Genomic DNA, 23379 nt, shown 5'->3' with positions numbered 1-23379 from the left:
TTTTTTTTTTTTTTTTTTTTTTTTTTTTGCGAGCATGTTTCCACATGGGAGGGACATGGGGACTCAAAAAATGGATCCCATCAACTTGTTCCGACCTAGGATAATAAGCTCACACACTATATGTATTCCATGTGATACTTTTATATTAAGTAACTTCTTTTGATTTTACGTGCAACTTTCAGTACACGATAGCAATGATGGGATATGGCCCTGAAGATAAAAATCCTGTACTGGAGTTGACTTACAACTATGGAGTTACTGACTACGAAAAAGGGAATGGTTATGCCCAGGTTTAACATTTACACTTGTGTTCCTTTTGTTTTTGCTATTGGGATAGTAGAAAGAAAAACCTGATGGATGTCTAGCTGTATTTGTAATCTAGTGGAACAATGTTTGGGTATAATTATTTCTTTCCTTTTGACAGATTGCAATAGGCACAGACGATGTCTATAAAACTGCAGAAGCAGTAAAACTTTATGGAGGGAAGGTCACCCGAGAACCTGGACCATTACCTGGTATCAACACCAAAATTACTGCATGCTTGGATCCTGATGGTTGGAAAACGGTACGACTTTCGTATTCAATCCTTGTAGGCTTCAAAATATGCATGAAATCTCTTGATTAACCTTTCGCTCAGCATCTATAGAGCTGATTTAGTATTGACCCAGATTCCTCGTTATGGTTCCATTGACTTTCACTGTGCGTGTGAGCGAACACGGTAAAAGATGCTCCAACTCAATCTAGTTATGCACCAGATACTGTACACATGAGCTTTATAACTATAACGATTCAAATCAATCTAGTTATGCATGTTCAGTTCTTATTTAAACTCAGCTACGAGAAAGTCTCATGAAAACCTTCCGAGTATGTGACCTTGTGTCTTGTTTGTGATTCAAACCAATCAAGTCTTGCATGCCTTTGCTGAGAAAATAGTCATTCAAACCTTTAATCACTGAGTTTCTTTATAAGTAGCAGAAAATTGTTTTACACAACGCACTCAAATTGCCGCGTATCTTGTGTTTTAAAAAGCAGAGATCTCGAGGGGAATAAATGCTTCTTCCATCTAAATTTTGATTTTCTTGTAAGGGTAGAACATACCCTGCATATTGATCTTGGTCGCTCAAAATATAACTAAGTGAGGAAACGGAAGAAGAACAATGATCTTAAGTATAATTCTCTCTTATAGGAAAGTGATCAAGAGTCGACACATATTTATAGAAGTGGCTGCTCAAATGAGTTATAACTATCATAACAGTAATTTGGTTTTATTATAACAAAATAATAGAGAAAATGAATAGTCGATTCAGTTGCCATATCAATCTGGCTGTGCTGTTTTTCACTCTTTGTTACTGATTAGTCGACTTCTCATTTGTTCTCTCATCATCTGCAGGTTTTTGTAGACAACATTGATTTTCTCAAGGAGTTGGAGTGAGAGAATGATGGAATTAATGCCTGCCAGTTGAGACCCAAACCCAGCTTGAAAATAATTCTTTATGCTTGCGTCTAGCTGCGCGCTGATTGAATATAGAAATTGTGTCTGTATATGCCATGATGTCTTTATAGTTTGCTATTAGGCTTGCATAATGATGATCAAGTGTATTTTAGGGTTTGAAAGGCTTACCTGCATGAGTTAAAATGAATAAACTTGCAGTTCTCTGTAATGTTTATTTATTGATTTTAACAGCAGAGCTGTGGCATAAAATTTTTGACACCAACTTAAGTTTAGTTGTATGGTTTAGAATTCAAGTTCCATGCCCCAGAGATGTGTCGGTTGGCTCTGCGGCTATGGACTTTGATCGATTCAAAGTGAGAATCGAGCTATGTTAAAAAGCTAAATTTTGTCTAAGAATCGAGTTATGTTAGATGAAATTTTGCAAGTTTTTTTTTTTTTTACCAAGACAATTTAGAAAGCAATAAATTCACGATAATAGCAAGAATAAAGAAAATTACAAGAAAGATATGACTTATCTAGAGGTTCTACTTTTTGATACCAAATTATGTGAAAACTACAGTGAATTGGAATTAAAAATTCTTCAATTCAATATTTTCAAAAGTCTCTTAGCTAAATTTAAAAGGAGCACAAAGACCAAAAACTTAATAGTCAAACTTGAGAGATTGATGCATGTCACGTCATAGTCATAGAGATTCCACGACTTTATAAGCAATGTTCCGTTCTCCCTCTTCAACCAATGTGGGATCTCACGATCCACCCCCTTGAAGGTTCAGCGTCTTCGTTGGCGGTGTCTAGCTCTGATACCATTTTTAATCGTCCAAGTCTACCGCTAATATATATTATTGGCTTTGACCCGTTACGTATCACCGTCAGCTTTACGATTTTAAAACGTGTCTACTATGCAGAGGCTCTAGCCCTCTCTGACTAATATCTCATACCATACGGTGACGACCTCTTAGTGAATAAAAAATTAAAATTTTGAGAAATTGGGATCCACCCACGCTTCTTGGTATCAAGTAACAATTTCAAAATCACTTTTTGAACATGCTCTCAATCTCCTTTAACCTTTAACGTTTTACAATATCATATCATCTAACAATTCGCAAGTTCATCTCCTTTAACGTTTTACAATATCATATCATCTAACAATTCGCAAGTTCATCGCATGCATCATCGTTCTTAATTAACAATGGGTCTCGACTCGAGTTCGCTTATACTCATCTAAGCGATTGCCTATGCTAAAGAGTAATACATTTTCACAAACTCTTTCGTCAAGATCTTGAGAGAGAGAGAGAGGGTTTGAACGATGGATGAGAAGAAAGTGAACAAACGTTGGTCTCTTGACTTACATCAATTGAGAGGTAATGTTCCATTTCCATTGAAAATTATGTGTATGAAAAAGATGAAATCCAAATCCATAGCCCTTCACACACAGACTTCAAATATATGTTCATGTTCTAGATTATTGAGAGTCTAAGCTCCAAGTCCAGTTCTTGGCTCTCACATGCTTCCGAATTCTGACTCATTCGTCCACTCCTCTCCTGTCGTTTGCTCCTTCGGGTCTGTGTCCACTGCACAAAACAACCAAATGGTTATCAAACGAGACCAAAACGTTCCAAAATAAAAACATTCAGAACACAGCATAGTTACCTCTGCTTGTGGATTTTGAAGATAACATGGCATGTTTGGTTGTGCAAAATGCTGAGCCTCTAAGATCCCACCATTGCTTGGATCCCATCTGTTCCCCATTCAAGCAATAAACAGCTTAATTTTCCTATAAATGTTATTTAATTAAGTAAAGTAAAAACTATATCTTGATTAACAATGTAATTAAGTGAATATAGTACCTTGCTGCTGTGCTGTACTGAGAATCACCATCTCTAAGGTTTCTTCTTTCATATTCTCCAAACCCCATCTGCATTGCCCATCACATACAATCCTTAATCACTTAAAGCTACTTAATTACCATCATCAACAGCTACTTTTTCAAGTAATTGTGTGGATTAACAACCTTAATTCTTAGTAATAAATTAATAAATTGTTATGATCAAAAGAGTTTGAAGAGCCCATTTTTATTAGATATTGATTAGAGTTTAAGAAAATTGATCCTAAATTTGTTTCAAATTCTAGGGTTTGCCCTAACAGCACCACACAAGAAATTAATACATAATTAAAATCACTCTTCATAATCTAAACATACCCCAATTAATAATAACTTATAAAATCATCAAACGAAACTACGTACCATAACGTTGGACGGGAAGCCATAAGAGGGTGAGGAAGAAGTAGACGAGGGTACCGACGAATATCCTGTCTGCACTCTCGATACTTCTTGATCCTGATTAAATCGATAATTATTCAGTCAATTTAAACATAGCTGAGTCGAAATAAAAGAAAACGAAAGAAAAAGAGAGAAAAGAGTTACATTATTGAAGGTGTAAGAAGTGGGATGAAAAGCAGCAATTTCACCATGCAATCTGATCTTCTCAAGCTGAGCAACTCCAAGCCCTCTTTGAGGTTGCCTTGGCTGCTTATCAGAACCTCCCTTCCTCCCTCTTCTCGACGAAGACGACGACGGCGACGACGAAGAAGACGACAACAATCCACTCCCTCTTTCATTCCCGAAACCCGGTTCCCCAAAATAACCACTCCCCATTACGACACGAACTCGAACCAAAACAAAAGGGTTTTTCCCCAAAAGAACTAAAAGGATTAGCTAAGCTAAGCTAAGGGATCTGAAAACTTGAAGCCTTTAAAGCAGTTGTTGAAGGAGAAAAAAAAAAAAAGAAGGCAATGATGCATAGCTGGATGAGATTGCGTTAAGATTTTGAGTGCATTAATAATGTGGTTTAAACTTATAATAATATTATACCAAGCCTGGGAAGCTTCATAAATTAATCTCTTTTTTAATATTTTATTTCTCATTTCAATACGCATTTTTCTTGACTACAACTTGAAAGCGATTGTCTTAGATTTTCCTCATTTTTTATTCTTTCCACATCTCTTTATCAAATGACACCTCCTTCTATTCCCCTTTTTTTTTTAAATATAATGTATGGTCATGTTTCTTGCTCTCAATTATTATTATTATTATACATCTGCCACGTCATCCTACCCAACCATATACTTTCACCTTAATAATTATTCATATTCTCTAATCATACACTTTTCAAAAAGAAAATTTCACCTTAAATTAACATCAAAATATTTTTTTAGCGAAAGAGTTCGAACATTCTTATCTCATGTTCATTTTTAATTATACTATACTATATTCTCATGTGTATTATTTTTTTTGTACTCGTGGTGGTTAGGTCATTAATCACATGATTATAAAATAAAATTTATATTCATCATGATTGACCCTATGTCTTATTTAGACGTATTTGTTCAAATATATTGTGTATTAATAATTTTTTTAAAATAAATGATGGACTTGTAAAATGAAATTAATGAAACAGATCTAGGATTCAATTTAATTCATAATTATTGGTATTATAAAACATTTATAGAGACATGCTCAATCTCCACTACTTTATTTTATACCAGTTGTAAAACAATTTGTTAATAAATAAATATTTCATAAAAGCATTTAATAATAAGGTGAAAAGGGAGCAAAAACGATTATGAAAAAGTTTACAATAAGTGTGTAGTAATGAATAAAAATGTGGGTCCTAAGATTCAGGTTTTATTATGATATTGTATTTTGGCGAAGAATTTAAAAGCTCAAAATGCAGCAAAAGACGATCCAGCTGTAAGGGGTGTTGTTAATCATTAATGGTGAATTAGATGACAAAGATCTTACAAATTTGATTTTGCAGCCCCCGAGGGATTGTCTTTCTTCATAATCGATTATATAATATATGATCAGAACTTTATTATAAAATATCAAATTTGGACAGAATGAGAAGGATTTAGTATTAAAACAAATGATGGCCTCATTATGCACAAATTCAATTTTATATCATTACATCTATAACCAAAATTATTTCATTGCTTTTAGTTTTCTCGGTTACACGAACATGACTTTCCATAATGGTATGATATTGTCCACTTTGAACATAACCTCTCATGACTTTGCTTTGAGCTTCCCCAAAAAGCCTCGCACCCATCGAGATTGTATTCTTCACTTGTAAACCCATGATCATTCCCTAAATTAGCCGACGTGGGACTTTCATCATCTAACATTCTCGAACTTTCTCTCAACGTTTTTAAAACGCGTCTATTAGGGAGATGTTTCCACACCCTTGCAACAAATGTTTTGTTTCTCTCTCCCATCGATGTGGAATTTCACATTAACTAATTCAACTATAAAATTGTAATAGAGATATTGTTGTTGCATGTCACGGTTCTAGAGTGTTTCTTGTTCTTTGTGTTGGCTGCGTTCTTTATTTTTCGTCTACTACTTAACCTTGAAGTTCTTTATTTAGAAACTCGAGACACTCAGACAGATTGAAATTAATAAATTTTCATCGGAGATTAAACTTTATATATATAAATAAAGGGTTAAATATTATAGGGAAGCAAATCCAAGAGATTGAGGTGGTTGTGTGTGTTGGAAAGTGAAAGGATTTTTGGGTTTCAAAAGGCGAGCATGTGATTGTAAGCTTCATCAACAAAAAAGTTGAATCCCTTACCTAATCCCTCTAAACTATTTTATTTCTTAATTTATATATATATTGTTTATTTGAGTAAAATAATTAATTTTCCATTTTCATCTAAACAAATACTTAGCCCATCCATTAATAAATATATATTTACTTAATTGGAAATTTTGATGAGTGGTTACATCAGAAATAGTCAAACAAGGTAGAAGAAAAGGATGATATAGGATGCCACGTGTCTGATGTAAAAGCAAGAAGAATATAATTGAAGTGAAAATGCATTTAATTAGGGTGTGGGGGAATGATTTGAATAATAAAAAAATGTTGATAAAAGTAAGAGAGGAGAAAAGGGGATCATGTGGATACGATTTGATGATGATATAGGGACAAAATAAAATTTCTAATAAGGGGAAGACAAAGGGAAAGACAGAAGAAAGTGGAGGGATATCGCTATAGATTTGGAGCCACATGCACACATTTACAACAACCTCTTCATATCATATCAATCTATACATATCCCCTCCCAATACTTCTTCTTTTATCCTATTTCCGATTCAAGTCGATTGGGTACGCTCGTCTTCTCTATCCTTGATCGGACTTTACATCATATTGAGTTGATGTAAATGTCCATAGTCTCTTGATTTTGATTTACTTTGTGGTTAGTTTTTGTGAAATTCCATACCGGTTGGAGAGGAGAACGAAACATTTTTTATAAGTGTGTGGAAACCTCTCCCTAACATACACGTTTTAAAAACCTTGAAGGGAAGTCCAAAAAAAATAATATCTACTAGGGGTGGATTTGGACCGTTACAAACGGCACCAGAGCCAAACGTCGGGCGATGTGCCAGCGAGGAGATCGAGCCTCGAAGGGCACGAGGCAGTGTGCCAACAAGGACGTTGGCCCCGAAGGGAGGTGAATTGTGAGATCCCACGACGATTGAGGAGGAGAACAAAATATTATTTAAAATCAAATCAGGTTTGGGACCACCCTAATTAAACCTTGGAAACAACAGAGAAACAGAGGGGGTGGGTTTAGATCCATCTAAAAATACATTAAAATTAAACCATTTGCCAATTCTTTAATTTCCCTTCAACACTTGGACATATTAATGTAACGGATCTCCTTTGTCTCCCATTTCCCACAACTCGCAACTCAAAACAAACCAACATCCCTTTTTCTTTTCCCTTTAAAAATATTACAAAAATTAAAAAGAATTAAAGAGATTTAAATCTTCAACCACTAATAAGAACACACAAAACTGTTTAAACTAAGTGGATGGAATCTTTGCTTTAACCTATAATTATTTTAAGAAGATTAACATTAATTAAAGGCCTCTCTAATCATACATGATTAGGGCTTGATTCACCATTTATTTATTTATAAACTTGATTAGATATGCCGTTGATTATGTTTATAATGAAGAGAGAGAGAGAGAGAAAGAGAGGGCTGGCTTCAACATGCAGGATTCGATTCCAATGACCTTTAGAGATTGGCTAATTAATTGTTCATCGCCTAATTTAAAATATTGCAACACGCATTTTTGTATATAATTCTCTCTGCATGGGGTCTCCAATAAAATATTTAATCCACCCATCTTTTGTTTTTCTATTCTATGTACTCCTATTATCATTATTATTATTATTATTATTTCAAATAATTAAGTGTTATGATTAATTATGATTATTTGTCACAACTCATTGTTTATCATATTTACATGCGTTCATTAATGTCCCGTGTGGATATCTTACATTGATTTAATTCATAATCTCTCCATTCCAACAATATACTCTCATTATTTGTTCATAAATGTTTTTAGTAAATGAAATATATTTTATTCATCACTTTTTTCCTTCCCACTTTTTCCTTCCCACTTGTTCATAAATGTTTTTAGTAAATGAAATATGTTTTTAGTATAAGAACAATTTGAACTTTGGAAGATCTTTTGATGTAATATTATATTAAATTATCAATTGAATTCAAAAGCTTAAAATGATATAAGGGATGGCACATGTTGAAATATTTAGATAAAAAAAAAATGTATTTTTCAAATATAATAAATAGTTTTAAAATTTACAAAAATAATATAATTCAAATCAAACTCAATTTCAAGTGTTGATACTCCACTTCAAGAATAATACTAAATTGGATGAAAATAATATCAAAGATATTTGGTTTAAAACTTTATACTATATATTTATCACTAATAATTTCATAGCCCTAACTCTCTCATTTCACTCACTTTATGTATTATAATGACATTAGTTTAATTAATTATGGCACGAGAGATTTGAATCCTCCAAAAAAAAAAAAATGAAAGGAACTTGGGCTTTGGGCCGAATACCCAAATGAAGGCAAATCGAGAATTGGATTGGGCTTCAATCCTGGGTTCTATTTCCTTTTACAAAGGCCCGATCTTGCAATCCAGGCCGCCGTGAATGGGCCGTTCGACTCGATCCAACCAAGCCCGAGAAAATGAAGGTCACCATGAGCAAGAGAGAAAACAATCGACAATGTCTTGAGATAAGGATTTAAAGACCCACCTTTCATTTCCCTCTCCTCTCCTTCCTTACCATCATGGAATAGCTTCTTATCACTGACTGTCTCCCAATTTTTTGTTTTATTTTTCTCCTTCTATCCAACATTCCAAACGGACAATTTCTTTGCTGTGTTGGGTTTTCTATTCTAGGGGTTCCGAGGTACACAATTCTGCCCTGTACTCCAATGGGTCGCTGCTCTTTTCTCCCTGTTGCTTCTGTTTCAATGGCTTCTCAATTTAATTCTGTTAACTTTCAGCTTCTAGCTTTGTTACTTCTCCGTGATTGAGATTCTTACTTGAATTTGAATGCATATTCGTGTTGATGTTTCTGGTTTGTTGGTCGGAGACCCGCAGTTAGTTTTGGGAAACTGTGTTCCATTGCTTGTGGAAGTTTATATTGGGTAGTGTCGACTTGCTTGATTCTTGAATGCCCATATAATTTATCGGCTCCTAAATATTAGGAATTTAGATGTCTAATTGAGGTTTGAACTGAACTTGTTCAAGTTCCGCATTCTTGGACTGGATATCTGAAATGTCTGAGTGAACTTAATTATGTTGGATGAAGTTTGGAGAGCTTTAACTAGCCAATTCACACAGCTGATTTTAGAGAAAAATTTCTGGGACTTTCTTCTTACTAGGTTCTATCATTTTTAATGTTGAGTTAAGCTGGCAAAGCATTCTGTTATTAAATGAATTTTTTATTTAGGCTAATTGAATGAGTATGGCTTAGCTTATATGTTGAGTACTTATAAATGTTAATATCCCCTTTTGAAGTTTTATGTGGTTAACCTCATAGTTGAATTGTTCTGAATTTGTTGCTGCAAGGTGGATCAACCAAGTGTCGATGGTTTCTTCATTAGTATATATGATAATGAAAATCTATGCTCTATCTCATGATATGCTATTATGGAGAACTGTCCTGGATAAATTGGGATGCTGTTAATGTCTATTGCAGGGGGAAGCAAGAGATGAAGAACTAACAAGAAAAAGGGGCTCTTCTCCCTACAGTCAGAACCTTTTCTGCTGCAATAACTTTCTTGACTAAATACAATGTCGGTGATAAGTCCATCTTCTATCAGCAATGTTTCACTTGTTCCTATAGCCTCCTATACTAGGAAGAGCAATAGTTCAACAAGATTCAGCTTTTCTAGAAAACCCACTAAACATACACTTCATAGCCAAGGATTTCTTTTGCCCCTATCAAGTTCAGTTAGGCTGTTTCCAAATTGCAGTAAAAACTTTTTTTGTAATCATGGCCGTAGAATCCCAATCCTTTCTGCCACAGGAACCGATGTGTCAGTGGAAGAATCAGACTCACCGGTTGCTGGTGAAGAATTAAATCGTAGCTCAGAACTTTCTTCCGCAATTGCAACAAATGAAAAGGACCCTGTTAAATCAGATGCTGGTACTGCTGCTCCTACTCAGTCAAAACGTTCAAGACCTGTGAGGAAGAGCGAGATGCCAGCTGTAAATAATGAGGAACTCATTCCTGGTGCAACTTTTACTGGGAAAGTGAGATCAATTCAACCATTTGGTGCCTTTGTTGATTTTGGCGCATTCACTGATGGCTTAGTACATGTATCAAGGTTGAGTGATAGCTTTGTTAAAGATGTTGCAAGCGTTGTTTCTGTCGGACAAGAGGTGAAAGTAAGATTGATTGAAGCAAACGCTGAAACTGGACGAATTTCTCTATCAATGCGTGAAAGTGATGAAAGGAAGGAATCTTCTGCTACCAATGATAAACCTGCGCCTGGCAGAAAGACCTCTCCAAAAGCTAGAGGACCTAAGAGGGATGGGGTGCAGAAGAGCTCAAAGTTTGTGAAGGGGCAAGATTTGCAGGGGACAGTGAAAAATATTACTAGGTCCGGTGCCTTCATATCTCTTCCCGAGGGAGAGGAAGGATTCCTCCCCAATTCTGAGGAAGCCTTTGAAGGATTTGGGAATCTTATGGGAGGCTCTACATTAGAAATTGGCCAAGAGGTTGATGTTAGGGTGTTGCGGATTGCAAGAGGACAGGTAACTTTGACCATGAAAAAAGAAGAAGACAATCAAACATCGGACTCTCAGGTCAGTCAAGGGAAAGTTTTTGCTGCAACAAACCCCTTCTTGTTAGCGTTTCGTAAGAACAAAGATATTGCTACATTTTTAGATGAGAGGGAAAACGTAAAGGAAGTGGCTACAAAATCTGTGGTTCAGAAGGTTACAGAAATAGTAGAAGGAATAGTCGATGCAGATCAGACCGTAGCTGATGATTCCACCGAAGTGATAGATGAGGCAATAAGTGATGATAAGGAGGAGGAAAGTCTGCCTTCTTTAGTTGACGAAGCAGTTGAAGTTGATGAGCCTGCAAGTTCAGCTGATTCATCTGCTGTGACTCAAGATGACTCGGAAAGCATATTATCTACTTCAGAACACATTGTGGATGATGTAGTTGATGCGGAGGATAAAGAAGCTGAGCAAAGTCCTGAAACAAAGGCTTCTGATGACAACCAATTAGCGATAGAGCAAGCGGCTGATAAGCCTGAAGTGTTAGATGACCCATCATCTGATGCTTTGATCACTCAAGATGAAGGAGAAAGCACAATATCTCGTTCGGAAAATATTGTGGATAGTGTAACTGATACGACTGAGAAAGAAGCAGGGGGAAGTTCTGAAGTAAAGGCTTCAGAAGACGAGCAACCAGAAGAAGTCCAGGTGGTTGAGGCTGCTCAACCGATCAATGGACCGGAGACTGATGAGAAAGTAATCGCCCCTGATGATGAAACCAACAATTTAGTCTCTTCAGAAAGTCCAGTTAGTGAAGATAGTGTTGTTACGGAGAAAGAAAGTGAGGAAAGCCAAGAAAAATTGGAAAATGAAATTGTTTCTGCTGCTTCATCTGAAAAAGAAGGGGATAAACCAGAATCTGATTCAAATGGTAGCATCACGAGCTTAGGTAAATTTCAGAATTATATTGAAACTTTCAATACGCTACTTTTTAACTACTCAATCATGATGGTGGATATCTACTTTTTGATTTAGCTTCATTCAAACAACTTGAACTGAAAACTGAGAAGCCAGTATAACTATAACTTGTTTGGGCAATTTTTTCTTGGCCTATTGCTAGAATTTGACAGGGTGAGGCATCTTTGGAAGTAATAATCTATTTGCAATTAAAATGAATAGTTCATAGAATTTTGAGTTATCACTAACAAGTAATTATTGATGTATGTTATTCAGTAAGCAATCTGAACTATAGGTCATGATTAATTTCCCTCAAGTTGTGTTAGTTCAACATCAAAAGTTTGAACGCTTATTCACTAATGAAGCGTTCACTCTTTTAAGACGTGGACTTGTAACTGGATGAAATTATAATGTTTCTGGATATTCAACTGAGGATCAAATCCAATCTTCTGTAGGTCAATCTAGTGAAGAAGTTGCTGAGAATCCAGTTGATATCCAGGCACCTGCTGAAAACCCTGAAGTTCTCTCCTCTACACCAGTTACAGAAGAAAAGATAGAAGCCTCTCCTGAAGTTGCATCAAAAGGTTGTTTTTGTATCATTTGGATTTTCTTTTTCTTTCTTTTACATTCAGTTATCACTTGGACGTATCATCATATGGAACACACACGCGCACGTGCGCGCGCACAGAAAAAAAAAAAAAAAAAAAAAAAAAATCTATTTGGTCAATTTTGGTATGAGTTATGATATGTGAGATAACCACTGATTACTTGGGTAACTGGTAGCGCAATCGAATATTTTCACATGATTTACCATGTTGGTTTTACTTGATATTGATGTTGCTCACCTGCAAATAGCTTTATTTAATTCTTGGAATGTCTGATGTGTTGCAGCTGTGATATCGCCAGCTTTGGTAAAGCAGCTTCGTGATGAAACAGGAGCAGGAATGATGGATTGCAAAAAAGCTTTGGCGGAGAGTGGAGGCGACATTGCTAAAGCTCAAGAGTTCCTGCGAAAGAAAGGTTTAGCAAGTGCAGAAAAGAAAGCTAGTAGAGCCACAGCTGAAGGAAGAATAGGTTCCTACATTCATGATGGTAGGATTGGTGTTTTAATAGAAGTGAACTGTGAAACAGATTTTGTCTCGAGAGGAGATATCTTCAAGGAGTTGGTTGATGATTTGGCCATGCAAGTTGCCGCATGTCCTCAAGTACAATATGTGATGACTGAAGATGTGCCAGAAGAGATGGTGAACAAAGAGAGAGAGGTTGAGATGCAGAAGGAAGATCTTTTGTCTAAACCCGAGCAGATGAGGTCAAGAATTGTCGAAGGGCGGATAGGGAAGAGACTAGAGGAGTTGGCATTGCTTGAACAACCATACATCAAGAATGATAAGGTGGTGCTAAAGGACTGGGTGAAACAAACTATTGCAACCATTGGAGAAAACATTAAGGTTAAGAGATTTGTGAGATTCAATCTTGGAGAAGGCTTGGAAAAGAAAAGCCAAGATTTTGCTGCTGAGGTGGTTGCACAGACAGCAGCTAAACCTGCTGTAACTACACCAGTAGAAGAGGAGAAGCCCGGTGTAGACGAAGCAAAAGAAACTGTTCCCAAGTAAGTGGTCTTCTCTTAATTCATTGCTTTCTATGAGCTCTTCTTTCACATTGCATTCTTGTAATCATCGTTTTGTTTCCATTTTTAGTTCTTGGAGTAAGGACTTTTTTCATCTGTGCTGTAAGACATTCCATTTGAAGTGATGCTAATGCCAATGCTGTATTGCAGGACTGCAGCTGTTGCCGTTCCCGCAGCCCTTGTTAAAAAACTCCGAGAAGAAACCGGAGCAGGGATGATGGACTGTAAGAAAGCCCTCTCTGAAACTGGTGGGGATCTAGAGAAGGCACAAGAGTACCTGAGAAAGAAAGGCCTCTCGAGCGCTGATAAGAAATCTAGTCGTCTGGCAGCTGAAGGAAGAATCGGATCCTACATTCATGACTCCCGTATTGGTGTTCTAATTGAAGTGAACTGTGAAACCGACTTCGTGGGGAGAAACGAAAGATTCAAAGAGTTGGTCGACGACCTTGCAATGCAGATCGTGGCATGCCCAGAGGTGCAATATGTGTCAATGGAGGACATCCCAGAAAGCATTGTCAAAAAAGAAAGAGAGATTGAATTGCAGAGGGAAGACCTTCAGAAAAAACCAGAGAACATTAGGGAGAAAATCGTCGATGGACGGATTTCCAAGAGGCTCGGAGAACTTGTGCTTCTAGAACAACCTTTCATCAAGGATGATAGCATTTTGGTGAAGGATTTGGTAAAGCAAACTGTTGCTTCTCTTGGTGAGAACATAAAAGTTCGACGATTCGTTCGTTTCACCATTGGCGAGACAGTTGCAGATTCGAATGAATGAAGCTAAACAGGGTACCAAGCATGGAGAGTGAAGCTAGACATGGGGCCATTGTAACAGAACAGAAGAATATGAAGCTAAGGTAAAACTATTTTTATGGAAAGAAACTTGAATATTCATTTTCCTCTCTTTTTTTGGTAGGGAAGAGTTGAGTTTACTAAAGCTGCTTTGTAGCATTTTGTTCTGAGAGATGATAAAAGCTTCATTCATATTATTCTCTGTATTTTGACCAATTGATATGAATGATCAGATTCATCAATTTCGTATTATGTGAAGAACACTGTTAAAATCTTGGTGATAGCTGATTTGAATACTCTATCCAGAAAGAGGAACACAATTTATGAAGGGTGAGGATACCATTGCCATAGCAAACAAATCATTTACAATACGAAGTAAAGTGTAGTAAAGCAAACGAAGTAAAATGGCAAAGAAGAGGGGGAGGGGCAAACTAAGAAACTCTGAATCGTCCTATTGAAAATCATCCTTGCTAACAAAGAACTTATCTTCATACATCAACTCTCCAATATTTATAACTCATACACAAAGAACAACAATATTCAGTAAAGATTCTCTCGCTCGATCTACATCCAGCACACATGTTACTACGTCAATCATTGAGCATCATTGGCTCGAACGTGCCCGATCGATAGCAAATGAGTTTGCTAGTTAAGGTTTCTGCGCTTCTCCATGGCCCTGGGAGCTGTAAGAAAAAGAAAGAGAGAAAGGCCAAGCTTTTACAAATGGGGTCACTGGAGAAGTTTTTTTTTTTTTTCTTTTCTTTTTTTGGAAGGGGTTAACTTTTTATTCTGATTCCCCATTTTTATTAGATATTGCTCAATCCATATCACGAAATAGCATCTCCTTGTAATGGCAATGACTAAAGCATCAGATTATGATAAACTTTGTTAAAAGATCCGATCATAATGGAATTTAAACTAATATGTTTTGTTTGATAGATCTTTTTCTTTAGGGGTGGGGATCAAATTTTATGATAATGAAAGATGCTTAATTCTAAGAAAAAGAAAAAGCTTTAGAAGTGGAGAGATAATGATGGTAACTAAGAGAGCACTGAAGAAAGGCCCAAATTCTCAAAGCTTATAATCATGAAGAAGATGAAATCCCACTATAACTTGTCTGATTTCAATTTGTAAGAAACACAAAATTAAGAAATTATTTAAGTCTATAGCATAGCATACCTAACCCAATAGCCTCTGAGCTCTTCATGATCCTCATCCTCGTGCAAGATTCAGTGAACATCCTGTTATGTAACAAGAAAAAGACGAACAAGATGAAGACTTGTTTTAGCAGCCAGTCATTTAGAGATTGAAACACTAAGAAGTCAGTTAAGAACTGCCACTGCAATAGAGCTACTTTAATGAACTTACTCCCATGGAACATCACCAACGAGCATCCAGTCGCCATCCTTATCTTCATAGGTGAGTACATATTCAGAGCCATGGAGCAGATCCATCAATCGACTCTCGTTTAATGCATCCCGATTTGGAATTCCATTGGAGCCACAATGACCTTGATTTAATGAATGGAGCAGTAGCAAAGAGAAAGTCACTAATAATTGAACAAACAAAAACTAGCTACAAAATCTACACATGAGAGAAACTGAGCAACATAAACTAGTTCACGTGCACCAGGTGTTCTGTTCTTGACCTTCTAGTAGGTTTTGGTTTTAGTTAGAGGAATGAATTAGACATGTAAAGGGTGGTGATTCAGCAACAATTTAGAACAAATACGAACACGTTTCATACAAGCCAAATCTAAAACATCCGCGATTCTGGAAGTGCTTGCCAATAAACTATGGAAGGTGTAATTAAGATTACTAAATCAGGCAAGATGTGTAGGAGTGGCCATAAAGAACATACCAATTGTGAAGCTGCTGAACATTTTCCCGAGGGCTGATGAGAGGTCCAAATAGCTACCATAGGTTTTCAGATCAACCTTCCTGAGGTATGGTGCGCCATCCATACTTACCTTCACATAAAGGCAACCCGATCCCATCTTACCGTCTGCATCATCTGTATTTTTAGGGGGCTGTGTTGCCATTGAATTCTTCCGGAAAGAACGAATGGGTGGCCATCCTACAACTTGCGCCCTGTAAAGACATGATAAAGAACATTTAGTATCTTGAAATCGAACACATAAAACTGTTTTCCAGGTGGGGGAATTTAAAAGGATATCTGCATGTAAAAACATTAAAATTCTAATGAAACGGCCACAGAAATCTGTTCAAATTAATTCCTAATCTAAACATGGTGGATGAAGGGTCATAGAGAAAGTGAGGACTACAGCTACATGATTGAATCCCAACACAAAATTCTCATTTAAATCGGAGAAGAAGCTAGAAAGAACGTTAAAGGGAATGCAGGGAAAGAAACTAATGTTGAACAGGGGGGAGTTCCAAAGCAGAGTCTAGTGAGGAGGGAAAAAGAAATGGAAGAAAGCATACTTGGCTGCAGGGGGAGAAAGCTGCGGCTTTTCCTCGAGCAGTGGCTTTGGCAACGTAGAAATACCATCTTTAGCACCAGAAACAGGCGAAGCAGGTGGTTGAGTCATATTCTCAGTAACTACTCCGGGAGAAAACAAGCCCCCAGTTTTGGTGGAATCAGGTTCAGATCCGGCAGAGGCAGGCAGAACCCACTTGGAAGAAGCTCTATCAATGGCTACAGAGAAACCCCTCTTGGCACCGGAAACAGAGGTCTTGTGAGGGTATCCATTAGTGTCGTCGAGGCCATCATCCCTGAGCGGTGAGTCGGACCCAGGCAGGCCGAGCCTGAGCTCAGTGGCCTTAAGGTTCAACCCAGGATTGTTGCGTGTGTCGGAGGACATTTCAGAGGTTTCCAGGGAAGGAACAGAGTCTGTTAAGCCTATGTAATCATGTTCTAAGGGTATAGACATCAGAAACACTTGAAAGCTCAAGATAAATACACAAAAAGCATGGGAAAAACCAGAAGAAGAAGAGAAAATTAAATGGAGTTTAGGAAGAGAAGGTTGTTGAAGATTGTTGAACACCGTTTGTTTGTGTCGTTGTTTGAAGTGTGAAAGGTAGTGTGAGTGTGAGGAAGAGGAAAAAGAAAGGAGGGAATTATTAAATAAAGAAAGAGAGAAAGAAAGAAAGAAAGAAGCAGAGAGGAGTGGGGGGGGATGGAACTTGATTTAGTTTAAATAAATTAAATAAAAATTTGTGTGCTGCTTCTTTTCAGGATTTGTTTTGATTTTATAATTCAATCTACCTTTTTGTGGGCAGCCACCCCGACAAGTCACACAAACCCTAAACCCTCCACCTTTCTCTAATTAATGAAGTAATTGCCCTTCTTTCTTTCTTTCTATACAATTTTTTAGAAAAACAAGGCTAACCTGCGCAGAGCGACAGCATCAAAACAGTAGAGTGAAAAGTGAAAGCAGCGTAACACGGGAATGCGGAAAGGGAAAGGTCGGGGGCAGAGGCAGTCTGTAGGAACTCGCCAGATTTTGAAGTCCGTTGCCCTAAATGTTGTTTTTAAAAACAAAAAAAACCTAAGAAACAGAAAGAGAAATGGTGGAAAGTGAGGGAATTTTGAGAAAGCTGACATGAACACACGCTACACCCCCGCCTTCTGATTCTGAATTTCTCAGACCAAAAAAGAAATTGAATCCCCACGGTTAGGGTTTAGGGTTATTAGGGTTAGGGCTACAAACTGGAAATAAATGTTTTTGGTTGGATGAATCAGAACTCACTCACCTCACTACACCTCTACGTGTCTTCTTCTTCTTCTTCTTATGAGTCTCTGATGTTTTTGGCTTGCGATTTCAGAATTCCTTCCGTTGCTTTCTTCCTTCTTCTTTCCCTTTCACCGCCAAACCCAACTGTTCCGACTTCATTCCTTCCACTCTTGTTACTGTTTAATTATCCATGATTTTATCTTTTTTTTTATTATTTTACGTAATTTTGGTCATAAATTGCCCTTTAAAACAAGTGTAATATGATTGCTAATAAATATTATCAATTTTGGTCCGTATCAACTTTAAATCTCACCATTTTAAAACAAAAAAAGTTAAGTTAATGTTTTTATTTTACTCTTGAACGTTAATAATTTATTGTGGGTGTGTTTTTATTTTTATTTTTGGGTGTAATAAATATATGATATTGAGAGAGAGAGAGAGGAAAAAGGGCGGAGGAAGGGGAAGTAATTGGGAAAGGATGGGTTGGTGGGAGACAAAACGGCGTTATGTTTTGAAGTGGACGGCACTCCCTAAACCACCACTCTCCCCGTTATCCCTCCCTCCCCCACCAGAAAAAAAAAATAAAATAAAATGGGCCCGGAAAGACAGCATAAGTAGGAAGTGATAATGTCAGGCCATGGAGCAGTGTTCAAATGGGCATGAAAATACATAGACGGAGCCTCACGGGGCCACACCCGCACCCACACCCACCACACTTTCCGCTCGCTCTTCCCCCCTTGCCTTGAATTGTTGGTGCCCCCTCTATATATTTCCTTTTTTTTTTATTTCCAACTTAAATTCTTTATTCACATTAATTAATTTAATTGACATGCTTTTTGCTATAATTTTTTTTTATAATCATTAATATATCTGGGTGGGACCTTCCTTTTGCAAAAAGCCCCCTTCGACTTCATCACTATCCCAATCCACTCCATTAAATCTTATCCAGACATTCAAATAACTGTGGAATCCTAAATAAAATAGACCATATATTAGTTTTATATATATAAAAAAAAGATTTAAGATATAGTATTTGGTGAAAGTGATTTGTTGAACAGTAAAAAAAAACAGTGCAATGAAGTGTGGATGTCAATTTCAGAGGTAAATAGATATAGGTAGTAGGAGACAACATGAATCTTCAAAAATATTGCACTTATCTCCACTTCTTTATAACTTTTATTTACTGTTTATTTTAAATCATGCCCACCCCAATCTTACTATATCTTAATTAATAATTCATTTAATTAACAATGTCACGCTAAATATGCTTGAGATCATCAGAATATATCAGACATAATCACATGCTTATCACCTTATTATATCCATATTTGTTCATTTTAATATCATAGGGTAGTTGGGAGTTCATTATTTTTAAGAACAATTAAATAAGGGAAGGGAAAGGAAAGGAAAGGGACCTAGCTCTAACTAATCACCCTATTTAATTTCATAATTTAATCATCCATCTATAATAACCATCATAGTTTTGATATGACAACCTAATATTCCAACTTCTATAATCATTTCAAAATTATTCATTTTTCTCTCTTATAATCATAATTTTTCATAATGTGAGATCCCACCTTGCCACTCGATTGGAGAGGAAAACGAGTGTCAGCCAAGGTGTTGGATATCGAAGGAGATGGATTGTGAGATCCCACATCGGTTGGAGAAGAGAGTGAAACCTTCTTTATAAGAATGTGAAAACTTCTCTCTAGCAAACGCGTTTTAAAAATCTCGAAGGGCAACTCGAAAGAAAAGGCTCTTCTTTATAAGAATGTGAAAACTTCTCTCTAGCAAACGCGTTTTAAAAATCTTGAAGGGCAACTCGAAAGAAAAGGCTCTTTTTTATAAGAATGTGAAAACTTCTCTCTAGCAAACGCGTTTTAAAAATCTTGAAGGGCAACTCGAAAGAAGAGGCTCTTCTTTATAAGAATGTGAAAACCTCTCTCTAGCAAACGCGTTTTAAAAATCTTGAAGGGCAACTCGAAAGAAAAGGCTCTTCTTTATAAGAATGTGAAAACCTCTCTCTAGCAAACGCGTTTTAAAAATCTTGAAGGGCAACTCGAAAGAAAAGGCTCATACAGAAGACGCCAATAATAGGAGGTACATACAATGATGAAAGGATTATGGAGTATGACCCGAAAGGATAAGTGGAAGGAAATAGTTAGAAAAGGGTGAGAGTTAAATTGATTGAAGGTGACAAACTAAAAGAGAAAAAAAAAGGAGAGAATGTGGTGGCTGTCTCTGTGCGTCTCTGGTTTGGTACAGTATTATTATGGGATCAATCAGCTGCAGCAATGTGCTTAATGGGACCCCTTTGAGTTCATCAATTATTATCATTAGGGTTTTCCAACCCCTCCATCCCCCTTTACCACTACCAGTCCTTCAAAAACTTTTGACCTCCACCTACCAACACACTCTTTCTTTACTTTCAATAATTTAGTCTCTCAAAGATATTTCACTAACATGTTTCACAACACGTCATTTCACTCCTAGTAATTATCACTCCTAATAAATTACAAAGAGAATTCACGAGCTGGTGCATGTCGTATAAAAAAAACATAATTTAGAGCCTCTCGACTACAGACAGAATTGTTGATGAACGTAAGTGCCTAAAATGATAGATATAATGGTTGTTATCATTGTTGAAGAATAGTCCGGTTAATTAAAGGAAACATCATGAATTTATAAGTAATAAGTACTATGAGACATTCTGTCCAAACCAAAAGCAAAGTCATAAGAACCTATGTATATCAGTATGGAGACAAGAATTTGACCTCGACCCACAAAAGGTATTTAGCTTTTAATCCAATGCTCTCAATTATTTCATCAAATCTTTCATAACATAATCTTTAACGTCAACACTTGTCTACAAGTCGTCGAATTTCAACATGAACGGTTTAGTTTAGTAACGATGGTGAAAGTTAAGTAGGTAGCATGTGATGTAAGAAAAGTGTTGGATAAAACTCAAGACACAGAGGTTTGAGACCGAGGAACAGTGGGAGGCTCAGCTCAGCACACACAAGCCTGCATGTTTTTGTCACAGCATGTGCCATCTTCCTTGCTCATCTTATTCTATTTAACAACCACACAGACACAGTGGCAGCTTTTTCCATGCAACAAACTGGAGATTTGTAACGTGTTCCTTACATTCTTAAATTTTTTTTTTAAATATTAATATTTATTTATTTATTATTATCCATTGTGGTTGGTTGAGTTGTAGGATGGGCAGGTTTCTGAGGCTGATTGTTAGGTGGGAGAGGAATATTTGATTTATTATCTAAATAATATTTGGCGTGTAATGGATTAATGGCTAAATGGGCCTTCTGGCCCATGTCTGGCCCAACTTCAGCCCATTCCTTTTTTTCTTTTCTTTTCCTTTTTAATGATTATCTTAATTAATTAAATTATATTTAAAGAAGTAGTATTTTATATTTATTGATGCGCCTTCCATTTCAATATGAAGCACCATTTATAAGACCTAAGAATTAAAAAAAAAATGATTAATTAATAAACCAAGTAAGTTGTCTAGAAAAAAAATGACAAAAAAGAAAAACAAAATGATTGATAAATAGACTCTTAAATACCTTCATTATTTAAATAAACATCCATATCTCTTTGAATATCATATTAAATCTTTTGGTACATATTTGCTCCAAATATCACATGTTTAATTTATTTAATGTATAAATTAGAAAGAAAATGAGATTAAAAAAAAATCAAGTCAAAAAATGATGAAGATGTTGAGTTGGAGATCTTTGCTAATTATTATGAGCACCACCAATTACCCTCCATTTTAACCCTAATTAATATTCTTTATTTTCTTCATTTCCATGCTTAAAACAATGGGTTTTTGGACTTAATAATTAGTATTAAAATTTTCAATTGCTAAATGAATTTGTTAAAGTGGCATGAATTGGGGTTAGCCACATATTATTCATAGTCAACAATACATATATTGGATTAAATCGATTAATATTGTAATAAGGGTTAACAATAAGTCCATACAAAGTGGACCAATGAAGTCAACTTTGGGTCAAATGAGTTCCATGGGATAATGACATTTAAAAGACTCGACTCGACTCAATGTGAATGTGAATTATTGGGTTGGTCAAGTCTAAGGGTAATTTTATTTTTGAACGAGGAGACAGAAACTTTGTAAAATTTAAATGTGAAAACAAAATGGGTTCATATGGGTGGATAAGAATGTAATTTGTTATATTTGATATTTTTAGAATATTTTCTTAAAATGTATTGATGTCTTAATTTTTTAAAATAATATTTATACATTGATTTAGTATTTTATTCCTCTTTTATCCTTTTAAATCAAGTCCCTCATGACTCCTTTGTTGAAAAAGTTATCCTTTGGTAATGATTGATTGGAGACCCTAATTTTGTAACTTTTTATAATATATTTAGAATCCAATGAATTTACCAAACCACCCTTTGACTATTCGACTCACTCAGCTCAACTTGCTTCAAGCAATGGGAAACACCGCAGCACTCAAGTACCTTCTATCTTATTTTTCCCAAAAACAATTTTAAAATACACTCTTTATTTTCTTTTTATTTTTTTAAACAATTTTAAAATTTGTATTTTGCTGACGTGAAGATGACGCGAGAGTGAGGTAATAAGAAAAATGTTTATTTTTTTTTATAAAAAAGAAAAAAAGAAGATGATTTTTTAAAAGAAAATATATATATATATATATATATATAGAAAATGACAAAGAAAGCAGAGGAAGAAATGTGAAGGGTCGGTGTCCTTCGATTTTTGGGTGTGGAAAAGAAGGAAGAGTAGTGGGCCCAGTTGTTGGGCCCACTTCCTCTTTAGTGGGCAGTACAGTCCAAAAACTTTTGGGTTATTTCCACGCGTGGGGAGCCCACAATTAAAAAAAAATAGTTAAATATAGAGAGGGAGAGGCTATGTAGAGAAAGTGGGTAAGTATTATACTCATACGGACATGGACGGTCGCGGCAGCCCGGGCCCATTCAACCCGCCCCGCCCCCACTTCTTTTTATTCATTTTTTTTAATTTTAAATCTATTTCTGTGTATTTAATCTCTTAAATAGGCTTCAAATTGTCGGTAGTTTTTTTTTTCTTTTTTTTTTAAAAAGTACTTTTTGGACCATTTTTCGACTTTTTAGAAGGCTTATTTTAGTTTATAAATTTTGATGTTTTTTTATTTTAGTATATATAATATTTTCTAAAAGTAATTTATTGACTTGGGTTAAAATTGATATTTTTTGTTAAAAAAAAGTTGAAATTATGCTTTTTAAAAATATAAATGAAGAAAGTAATCAAAATAGGATTTAACCCTTTTTGAAGTTAAATAAAATTAATACTATTTTGGAGAGAAATTTGATTTGAAATGAAACGAAACATTAAATTCAAGGAGGGGAATATAATGGAAATTGGATAAATAAAATAAAATAAAATAAAAAAAGGAGGCACATGGGGGAGGGGGTACGCACGTGTGAGAGTAGCTAAGAGGGCATGTGGGGATGAGAATTAAGTGGGTGGGGAGTTGGTCTGTCTTGTTATGGTTTGGAGTTACCCAAACCCATAAAGTTCTGCTCGTTCATGGTGGTTGACACTCACGTGATCCCCCACGTGACCAATATTTCCACCCCCCCCCCCCCCCCCCCCCCCCCCCCCCCCCCCCCCCCCCCCCCCCCCCCCCCCCCCCCCCCCCCCCCCCCCCCCCCCCCCCCCCCCCCCCCCCCCCCCC

At 36.2% G+C, this 23379-nt stretch overlaps 4 protein-coding genes across 5 annotated transcripts in view; 2 read left to right on the top strand and 2 right to left on the bottom strand.

Annotated features, from left to right (window-relative positions):
- Positions 1 to 1725, top strand: part of LOC111436412 (probable lactoylglutathione lyase, chloroplastic) — a 5187-nt gene extending 3462 nt beyond the window's left edge. The window contains exons 7-9 of the mRNA XM_023074184.1: positions 183 to 290; positions 425 to 565; positions 1391 to 1725. Coding sequence (XP_022929952.1) covers positions 183 to 290; positions 425 to 565; positions 1391 to 1432 — 291 coding nt within the window. The 3' untranslated portion in view covers positions 1433 to 1725. The remainder of the gene's footprint in view (positions 1 to 182; positions 291 to 424; positions 566 to 1390) is intronic.
- A 1052-nt stretch (positions 1726 to 2777) lies between these two features.
- LOC111440921 (protein SPEAR1-like) lies at positions 2778 to 4262 on the bottom strand. Its single transcript, XM_023077751.1, has 5 exons — positions 3879 to 4262; positions 3699 to 3791; positions 3301 to 3368; positions 3104 to 3191; positions 2778 to 3024 (listed from the first exon to the last, which is right to left on the bottom strand). The coding sequence occupies exons 1-5, from the start codon at positions 4107 to 4109 to the stop codon at positions 2911 to 2913; spliced, it is 594 nt and encodes a 197-aa protein (XP_022933519.1). The 5' UTR covers positions 4110 to 4262; the 3' UTR covers positions 2778 to 2910.
- Positions 4263 to 8587: 4325 nt separating this feature from the next.
- Positions 8588 to 14208, top strand: LOC111441112. Of its 2 annotated transcripts, none has more exons than XM_023078040.1 (5): positions 8588 to 8751; positions 9547 to 11526; positions 11990 to 12118; positions 12426 to 13143; positions 13312 to 14208. In XM_023078040.1, the coding sequence occupies exons 2-5, from the start codon at positions 9642 to 9644 to the stop codon at positions 13934 to 13936; spliced, it is 3357 nt and encodes a 1118-aa protein (XP_022933808.1). In that variant the 5' UTR covers positions 8588 to 8751; positions 9547 to 9641; the 3' UTR covers positions 13937 to 14208. The 2 variants fall into 2 exon arrangements, with proteins under 2 accessions (XP_022933808.1, XP_022933809.1); XM_023078041.1 differs by having other exon boundaries at positions 9417 to 11526.
- A 62-nt stretch (positions 14209 to 14270) lies between these two features.
- On the bottom strand, positions 14271 to 17130 carry LOC111441117 (auxin-responsive protein IAA27-like). Its single transcript, XM_023078046.1, has 5 exons — positions 16395 to 17130; positions 15811 to 16040; positions 15319 to 15460; positions 15130 to 15191; positions 14271 to 14633 (listed from the first exon to the last, which is right to left on the bottom strand). Exons 1-5 carry the CDS (start codon positions 16841 to 16843, stop codon positions 14596 to 14598), a joined length of 921 nt encoding a protein of 306 aa, XP_022933814.1. The 5' UTR covers positions 16844 to 17130; the 3' UTR covers positions 14271 to 14595.
- Positions 17131 to 23379: the final 6249 nt, after the last annotated feature.

This window comes from Cucurbita moschata, unplaced genomic scaffold, assembly GCF_002738365.1.
Source record: "Cucurbita moschata cultivar Rifu unplaced genomic scaffold, Cmos_1.0 Cmo_Scf00003, whole genome shotgun sequence".
In the NCBI taxonomy this organism is placed as follows: Eukaryota; Viridiplantae; Streptophyta; class Magnoliopsida; order Cucurbitales; family Cucurbitaceae; genus Cucurbita; species Cucurbita moschata.
This window is presented reverse-complemented; position numbering and strand designations above follow the sequence as displayed.